Below are 10,018 nucleotides of genomic sequence, written 5' to 3' on the forward strand. Positions count from 1 at the left end.
TAGAGATACATTGTACTGGAGAAGAATGAAAAAGGTAGAGCTATAAGTAACTCAAAGCAGACTGGTTTCGCAGGATTGGAAAGCTTTTGTTGAAAGCGTAAAATTGATTTGAAAATTAAGTTTCTCTCAATTTTCCCACTGATTCTTAGAAAAAACTGAATCTAGTTTAATAGTTTTTTTCAACTTAAAATGGGATCTAAAAGAGAATAATACTGTAACATCCCATGGTAGACTACGGTATCCCAGATTTGTTGTGGGTGAAGTCCGAATTATCGAGTCTGAATTCGAGCTCAAGTTAGATTTTGAACTTCGAGTTGAACTTTTAATTGAACTTCAAGTTTGGATTCAATGAAGATAATTCAGTTTTTTCGCAACTTGACAATTTATTGCAGCAAATTTAGACTAAATGAGCTTCTGAGTTGAAACATTTTGCAAACCGCAGCTGCAATTACAACTACTGGGAGTACCTTTCTCGTAATATTCGCCCTCAAAGCCTTTTTTTACCAACACATTCAAAAGTGCTATCTGTATAGGTTGCCACACAGCTACCACCGTTATGGCACGGGAAGGGCAAACATGGAGACTAATAAGGCCCGGTAGGAAAGTTTGTGAAAGTTACGAGTGCAATATGGTGCTGGGTAAGCACGGGTGAAATTTTTTAAAGACAGAAAAATTGCATCAGCCCGTAGGGCGAGTGCAGTTTGAAGTCTTAAAAAAATTTACAAGCGCTTATTTACACCAGATTCCCATCGAAATCGTCTCATTGCGTTTGCCAGAGCGTGAACTGAAAATAATTCATTGGTATTCCAGGTCGCATAATTGGGTGCTGTTGTTGTTTTTCCCAGTCAGTTCTCTACAGACGAGTTCTTTTAATACATCAGATAATCAGCGACCTTGGATATAAGAGTCTCAATGGGGTCGAGGGGTGCCCTAGACAAAGGAAAGGGAAAAAACATGGGCAAGAAAATCAACCCGTTAACATATCAGAGAACCTGTCGTATCCAGATTGTAACCGTGCGGGGAATGGGTCGCTCCCAAGATTGATTAAGTCATCTTGATAGTAATACCATTTGTTTGTTAAGAGGGCCCACGAAAGCACAACTAAAAAAACTGTAGTTCGTCATCGTAATAAATAATCTTTCATCATAAGAGACTATTAGTGTCGTTTGTCTCACGATGTGGTCGCTTCGAATGTGGATGGCGACGTTCGACTGCATACTGTCAGTCTGCTTGAGGCCATGAGGTGCATTATGCTGTGTGGTATATGCTGTTGGAAAATTCAATAAGGACGGAAGTTGTGTTATGCAGATATCTTTACAAGACACACAAACGGTGAAAATTCACGATAGACTTCAACATTATCGAGTTTTTCCTCGAAATCGGTGCCGTTGTCGAGTTCTATTTTCAAATGGATCGGCGAACGATTTGAATCTTTCCTGACAAGTGCTCTTCCTTCAAAAAATGTCCGAAAGACGTTCCAGCCTTACGAGACAACCGAAAAAAGGCTCGAGTAAATTGAAGAGTCACTGATGTGAAGAACATAAAAAAAACCCTATCTTTTAAGATTTTTGAATAAACCTTTTTATTTATTACTGAATCGTTTTGAATCTAATCTTAACATTTAAATAAATTTTACGTGTTTTTCTTTGGTTTCAATGAACCAAAATGTAACCCTTGGCTTTAATGTGTTTAGCCCCATTATCCGGTGAATAAGAAGAAGCCTCGTTTCCACATGTGTTACTGTCATCAAATTGCCCTCCTGTACCAAACCCAATCCTGGAGTCGCAAGAGAGGCAGTCATCCTGGTTGTTAGAAGCGATGCCGATTCTCGCTTTGGAGTGATGAGACTTGTTACACAGAACATTAAATCCTTCCTTGTTACAGTGAGACTGCAGGGAGGCCTCTGAGCCAATGAGTGTTTTCCAAGAGTCACGACCCAACGAGGTGTTTCGGTATTTTCCGTCAGTGATCAATGAGTAAAGAGAGCTGGCCTTCATATTGATTACAACGAATCTGATCTGTTCACCGATCTTCATACCGAGACAGATCTTGGAGAAGGATGTGCCCCAGTAAGAAGGCAACTTGGTCTCTTGTGAGTCGAATCCAGTCTCCCCTCCAGCAGTGTTGTATTCAGTTTTATTACTCCAGTAACCAGAATCATAGTGAAAGGTACTCTGAGAGAATAATTTATAATATGATGTAAATTTATTACTGTTTTTCTAATTATGCACCGTATTATCCTGCTCATTTTTAGACAATTTGAGACGATCCCTCCCCCCAACCCGTTTGACATATACTATCTGTCCCCTCAGTCAAATAGATGTCAGCCGGAGACATGATCAGAGAGCGGAAGTCGCCCTTGTTGTCAATAAGTCAGTCAGCACCTGTGGAGAAATATCTCTCAAGTGGTCGATAATGGCACGCAATCGATAAAAAACAGATTTTGCATGGTACCTTGTTGCCGTTTATTTTCATGACTGGCGTCCATCCTCCATGTCCGCATCCAAAATCTCCCATGTGACATAGAACTGTGGCTGGCTGTGAGCCCAGATGAAGAGAAACCAATTTACTCATGTTTGATCTGTTAATATACAAGTGGAGTAATTACATAAGTATTTGACTCTCTTATGATGCCAAGCTTTATCATTTGTACTTATTAAACTTCCTGACTGATGTGTCGCCGAACTCTGTTTTAAGATCCAACGTGGCTGTAGCAAACTGGCCACCTCTGCGTCTCCAGTGTCACAGAAGATAATATTTTAGAAAGGATCTGTTTAAAAGAGCAAGCAGTGAAAGCCTCTTACTTGTTTGCCTCATATATTTCCTTGCATGATTTTACAGCTGAAAGATAGAGTGTGATGTTAGAGCCGCATGTATTCTATTGTTAAAAAAGTAAGGAAGAGGGAGACAGTGAGATATTTCAAATATATTCGTGAATTACCTTTTTCGCAAAATTCTCCAACGAAACTTTCTTTACAAAGACAGTCAATAGTGTTGGAGCCGAAATTCGGGATGCAGGTTCCTCCGTTTTGACACGGCGATGAAGAACATGGAGACTGAAAGAGAGGAAATGACTGTTGAGACCACGCAGTGAATACTTGAACAGTACTTGCGATAGCTGTGAATAAGCATACCTCGTCGAGAGTGAGTACTTTTATATGTATTCACTTGTAAATGCCTTGCGTTAGAATTATAACACAATGGTTAAAGTGTTCTTACCCGCAGAATGAAAAAATGATGCGAACTCCTGTTTTTGTGGTAGTTCCCAGCGTTTCTGTTTTTATTAGAAGACAGTAATTCGCACCAAAGTTTTCCGTCTGTTCCATGAGAGGTGGCCATGTTTAAAGAGAGGCACAAATTATTTCGGAGGCATGCCAGGGCGCAATGAAACATGTCGAATATCGCCAACTTTCTGATCTGAGTAACGTCCAAATAATGGAACTCCTCTTCAAGAAAATAGCTTTGTTCAGCTGCTCGGTCAGAAGGGCCCCAATCTTGGTCAGCACATTTTATTCCTGGATCGAGGAGAATAAAATGGATGTTTACCAAATTGCTATTGCAATACTTAAACTGAGACAAGAACTCTCTGCATATCTCTCCCTGGTGGAGTAAGGCTTCTTGCAGCATTTGACATTTGATAAATGTGTTCAATTGTAACGCTGTGCCCTTTTCTGTCTCCGAGAACAGAGTCAGAAAAGGCAGTAATCTCCGGCAGCAATCTCCGATGCAATCGTTTTCTGATTCTCAAATAAATAAAAACTACACATCCGAATCGACCACATCGTGAGACAAACGATTACAATTATCTTTTGAAATTATTATTTAACACGATGACAACCACTACCCATGTTATAATATAAAAGTGAAGATATGATCTGCTCAGGTGAGCTGCATGTGATGAGAGAAATTGCCAAAAAGAAGCCTGAGAAAAATTCGGGTCTCGACGCCTTTCAAAAGTTGACATGTTTATATAATTGTGTGAATTCTCAAAGCTCGATCTGAAATTGGGCCAAAAGTTCTTCTGAAACATTTTACTTCTTAGTATAAATGTATTTCCATAGCCCCAATAGATATTTGTATGTATAATTTTGTGAAAACTGGAACTCTAAGTTTGAATTAAGTTGGAGACAAATTCTTCTTCAAAGGCGATGATGAAATATCTCGAATCATCTCTATTTAAAAAAAAAGGTAACAAAACAACAACAAAAAAACTTAAAGCCAATAATTATTACAACTTCAAGTTAATAAATTGGCCAAGTAGCCATTGTTTGTTTTTACAAGGAAACTCTTTGAAGACTTTGAAAGGTTTAAAAATGTGGTACGACAAAAACTCAGATAAATACAACAAATCGACAGAACCTTTCTTATTTGACTTCAGGCACTTCGATTATGAAAAAAGGGCTTTTAGTTTGTTTTGACTAATTAGCAGATTTGTCACTTGTTTCCCTCGGAAAGCACTTAGTTGGAACCATGATGATTGCTACAAGGAGTGCATATGGCTAAAACCGGTTTTTTTTAGTTTCTAAATGTTGAGAGCTTGAGAAAGCGACTGTAAATTAACTGAAAGGGAGAAGAGTTAATCTGAAATATCGTAGGTTTTGAATTATCGGCGAGGATTTAAAAAATCGGGGGTAAACTTTCAGCCATATTAGAAAAAAGCTTTAGTTTCATTTTCGCCACTTTAGCTGCCCGCACCAGTTCAGCAAAAAAGGGATAGAAATTCTCGATAAGGTTGTTGAAATACTTTAGTTTCTAATGACTGTAAATATATGGAAATCATGTATGTGCACTGCGGTAGAAGAAACGAATATAAGCGATCTTCGCCGTTATGAACACTACTGAACTAGTATTTGAAATAAGGCCTGAAGGTTTATTTGGATCCAACATAATGACCAGCTCCCAGTTGGCTTGTAAGCTCAGTTGGTAGAGCGCTGCACCGGTATCGCAGAGGTCATGGGTTTAAATCCCGTGCAGGCCTGATTTTTTTTCAGGCCTTATTTCAACTACTAGTTTAGTAGTTAGCTTCAGCAAGAAAATAATAATAATATATAAAATCATTAGCTTCTTTGTCTAAGAAACAAGTTTACCCCAAGGACTTGTGCCTCAATTTATAAAATATCTGGTATTCTTGGAAAAATTCTGAAGCTAATAACTCAACAGGTTTAGCCACTATTGCTAAAAAGACCAGAATATTATATAGGGAATAAAGACAATCTAACCTGAGAAAGATTTGGCTGCAAGAGATGTCAGGAAGAGCAAATGGAAAATTGCGGACATGATGGCTTCTGCGCGATCGAATTATCCGCGGTCATCTGCTAGGAGTGAGTCTGACACTGTAAAGTGAAGTGAGTTTTTAGTTCTATTCGTGATAAAGGATTTTTCCTGAGTGTCATACGTGGGGTAATTTATATGATATTGGGCTGCTCGTGTCTTGATCCAATGGCTTGGTACACTTGGTAAGTGTCTCCAAACGATATTGTCCTAATTTCGAGGTTTTTTGTTTGTTTAAATAAAAAATCTGTCAGCTAGCAGAGTAAGATAAGTGCGACCTTTAATTTGCAAACTTAAGAAAGATTGCTTCATTAACTTGTTCGTGTGATCCGGGAGATCACAAATCTACATAAAATCGCCCTTGATTTTGGAGTCTTGGAGACGAATTGCATTAGAGCGAATTAACATATTATCCAATTTTTCGCAAGTCAAATATTGGCAATAATTTCGCGTTTTCCAAATTTTGGCCGCGGTCGCATCAAACCAAAATCCCTTGACCAAAAGTCTACTGATTGATCCATATGTCAATCACAAACCCATCTTCCTCTAGAAGATATTGAAAAAATGTCTCGCGCGAATTGCTACACAAGAACGGATCATTTTTTCCTCCTGACCTTTATGCGTTGTGGTTGACGCTTGCGTTCCTTTTGATGGCTTCGATACTTGCGATGGGAGGAGAATTTCTCGTTGAAGCTATTTGTTCTCCAAATTGCTGCCAGTATAACTGTACCCAGGGTACGAATCACAGACATTTGAGTAAAAGTGGAGCTCAGATTCGTTTCCCCCAAAAGAAAAAGGGTCAGATGAAAGAAGAAAATCCTGCCATCGCACGCCAAATACAAGCGAACTTAAGTATTTTTTTCCTAAAGAAATTTTATCCAGAGATATCTTGCATAACATTATAGCTTAGCGGTTAAAAAACATGATTGTTTGTTTTTCCAAAATTTAACAAAACCTCTGAGGTAGGATGTCGGGTCCTTTGAAGATTGGCGAAAATTTGCAACCACGTTATACGGTCGTCAGAAGCCTCAATTGTTTGTGCTGCAGGCTGCATTTAAAAGTCTTGATCAGGAAAAAATTGCCAAAGACGAAATTTCACAAGTGCACATTCTATAAAAATTATGTAAAAAATTAAGATAAAAATGAATTTCACTGAGATTTTCCTTGACATCGGTGCCGTTGACAAGTTTTATTTTCTAATGTATCAGCGGACGATTTGGGTCTCCCTGTCTCGCAATATTCAGATATCAAGCCTTTTTTTTACAGGCACATTCAAAAGTGGTATCTGTACAGCTACCACTGTTGTGGCACGGAAAGGGAAGTTATTAGACAGCGATCCGACTTTACCGCAGAACTTTTAAATTTATCATGGGGAAAACTTTTCTTAATAATAAGGCCCGATAAGAAAGTTTTATGAAAGTTTCGAGTGCAATATGCTGTTGGTTAGCACGAGTAGAATTTTTAAAGATAACAAAATTGCATCAGCCCGTAGGGCGAGTGCAATTTGAAGTCTTTCAAAAGTTTTCAAGTGCTTATGTACACCAAATTCCAGTAGGAATCATGTTATTAAATATTAATAATTTACACGTAAAAGCATCACAGAAGGTCAAAACAGATGAAATTTTGACAGCGCGCTCTATTTGTAATTTGCACTCGTGTTGCAACTTTGCATTCGTATTACATGAAAAATTCATTAGTTTTTAGCCAACTAGAAGCGCGTAATTATCTCATGTACACTAGAAATGGCATAATTACAGTGCGTGTTGTAAAAAGTCAAGTCAGTGTAAATAACCTAGCAAGCCTCACCTGAATAGAAACGTACTGCGAGCTCTTATTTTCTCGAAATTCCTCAGGAAATCTATACTTATGGGAGGAGAGTTACTCACACGCATTTCCCAGTTTACAGACCAACAGAAAGTGTCTTTCAAGCATGAATATACGCATTTGTAGTCGTCGAAAACCACGAACGTTCCACTTTTAGGCGCAGCCTGGGGAGATAGAGGAAATGACGGTTAAGACCACGCAGTGAATACTTGAACAGCACTTGCGATAGCTGTGAATGAGCATACCTCGTCGAGAACAAGTACGTTTAAATACTTTCCCTTGCAAATGCCTTGTTTTAGAGTTTTAACACAAGGGTTAAAGCGTTCTTACCTGCAGAATGGAAAAATGATGCGAACTTCTGTTCTTATCGGTGGACAGTAATTCGCACCAAAGCTTTCTTTCTGTTCCACGAGAAGAGGCCATGTTTAAAGAAAGGCACAAATTATTTCTGAGGCACGCCAGGGCGCAATGAAACATGTCGAGTATCGTGAACTTTCTGATCCGAGTAACGTCCAGATAATGGAACTCCTCTTTAAGAAAATAGCTTTGTTCAGCTGCCTGGTCAGAAGGGCCCCAATCTAGTTCAGCACTTTTCATTCCTGGATTGAGGAGAATAAAATGGATTTTAACCAAATTGCTATAACAATACTTAAACTGAGACAAGAACTCTCTGCATGTCTCTCCCTGGTGGAGTAAGGCTTCTTGCTGCATTTCTGTCTCCGAGAACGGAGACAGAAAAGGCACCAATCTCCGATGCAATCGTTTTCTAAATAAATAAAACTTCACATCCGAATAAACCACATCGTGAGGCAAACGATTAGGAGGAGTGCATGAGGCTAAAACCGGTTTGGTTTCTAAATATTCAAAGTTTGAGCAAGCGAATTAACTGAAAGGGAGAAGGATTATTCTGAAATATCGTAGGTTTTGGATTGTCGGAAAGAATTAAAAAAATCGGGGGTGAACCCGTTTTTTTTTTTTTTACAGCCAATTTAAAAAAAAGCATTAATTTCATTTTTACCACTTTAGCTGACCTCACCAAGTCAGCATAAAAAGGGATACAACGTCTCGAGAAGGTTGTTGAAACACTCAAGTTTCTTTTGCTTAAGTGCACCGAATATTTCTGGGCGCCGGCAAACTTTATGGGGAAACTGACAAAATGCGTGGCCAGTCTTTAACTGATGAGGCAAAGAAAGACTAGTAAAATGAACACAAAGAAGAGAAAAAATCGGATCACCTTGTTCAAAACAGGAGCCAGTTTATATTCTAAGCTCAAAATTGAATTTTTACTAGATTTCTCGCTCCGCAAATGTTTTCATTGCGTCTATTTTGGTCAACTGTTTGATTCAGTCTTGCCATGAGTAGAGATCACTTCGGCTCATTTGAACTTTAAAAGCAGCACAATTGTGCTGTCTCCATCTCATACTTTATCCGCTTATTAAAATCCTTTTTTAGGCTATCTTTTCGTTCCTTTCAGCCCCTTTCGTTCTACCTGCCAGTTTCAGCTAGAAGAAAAAAAAGAATCATAAAAAATTCATTACTTTCTTTGCTCAAGAAACTAGTTTACCCCCTTGACTTGTGCCTCAACTTATAAATTTGTGGTTTTCCTGGAAGAGTCTGAAGTTAACAACTCAACAGGTTTTCGCCAAAATTACTAAAAAAAGCCATCACGCCATTAAGACCCTCTAGAAAGTTTTCAAATGATGTCGAAAGGCGAGCGCAAGTTTCTACTTTTTTTCTCTTCAGTTAATTATCGCAGGATTTACTCTGTTCATTTGAAAAATTTGCGCTTTGCCGAAGATGTGTTGTTTTACTCTAAGAACGAAGTAATGGCCTTTCCCAAAAAATAAAATGGGATTGAGCAAGCGATGTTCATGTTTATATTAAGTCTAACGCGTAATTTGATTTTGACGATATTGTCATGTGAGAACCCGTCAAACATCTGAGAATCAAATTAAGGACCGCAAATGTGTGGTGCAAACAAACTCACGGGTTAAATGGAAATGGTTCTACAGCGGGATGAGTGAATTTAATTGTTTAATTGTCGTACTTTTCAGCGCTATGTTTTCATGCTTTCTACTCGATTCGTTCGAACTTCAGGAAATGGTTTGTGTCACAAAACATGGAGCCACTTTCTCTTCGCTCAACATCTCGAGGCGTTCTGATAAACATGCTTGCGATACGATATTTTTTTCCTTATGCTGGAAACTGAGAAATTAATCTCTAAAATTGGTAGTATTCACATTTTGCAAGAAGCGTCCTAGCTGTGATCGTGCAATTAAACGGGGTTCTGGTAATTTGACCTCACAAGTGCGTTGGTAAGCACATGGTTCGCGTAAATAATTGTTGTTTACAGTTATCGAATTCAAGAGCAGTTTTCGAGAGTCTGTTTCTGTAACCTACCTGGATATTTTCTGTTAAATTCATTGAGGTTTAGTCTCGGAATTTCATAAGCGATTATGAATGATTGATTCGTATCGGCACCATAATTTAGGGAAATTTTGTCAACATATTAATAGTTTACAATTCGCAAACCATTGTAACCTACCTGGATATTCTCTCTTGGAGTAATTGAGTCACCCTCGGAATTTCATTAGTAATTAAGAACGAAAAATCCGTATATATAGCACAAGTGAAGCACATTTTAAATTTTCATACGATTGTAGGAAACTATACCTAATTAACTCTCGATAAATTGGCCTGACATAACTGGATGATTATTTTATTATTTTGTAGCCCCAAAAGCCCGGCTTGCGACTCTGGAGGTACTGAACTTGATATATTTGATACACAAGGCACCCTTCAAGTAGGAAGGTTAGAATAAAATTGCTTTTATGACCATATATTGCAGTCAGTTAACATATATAGATAATTACTTAAAAAATACTTATTATAGCTGTATTCAGAAGCATAGACATGTATACAA

General features: G+C 38.3%; 1 protein-coding gene across 1 annotated transcript; it reads right to left on the reverse strand.

The window, feature by feature from the left end:
- Positions 1-1,565: 1,565 nt before the first annotated feature.
- Positions 1,566-5,364, reverse strand: LOC113683355 (uncharacterized). The gene is made up of 6 exons (XM_089211466.1): positions 5,220-5,364; positions 3,220-3,515; positions 2,942-3,056; positions 2,805-2,841; positions 2,455-2,581; positions 1,566-2,174 (listed from the first exon to the last, which is right to left on the reverse strand). Exons 1-6 carry the CDS (start codon positions 5,275-5,277, stop codon positions 1,653-1,655), a joined length of 1,155 nt encoding a protein of 384 aa, XP_089067592.1. The 5' UTR covers positions 5,278-5,364; the 3' UTR covers positions 1,566-1,652.
- Positions 5,365-10,018: the final 4,654 nt, after the last annotated feature.

This window comes from Pocillopora damicornis, chromosome 7 (genome assembly GCF_964200805.1).
Source record: "Pocillopora damicornis chromosome 7, jaPocDami1.2, whole genome shotgun sequence".
Classification (NCBI taxonomy): Eukaryota; Metazoa; Cnidaria; class Anthozoa; order Scleractinia; family Pocilloporidae; genus Pocillopora; species Pocillopora damicornis.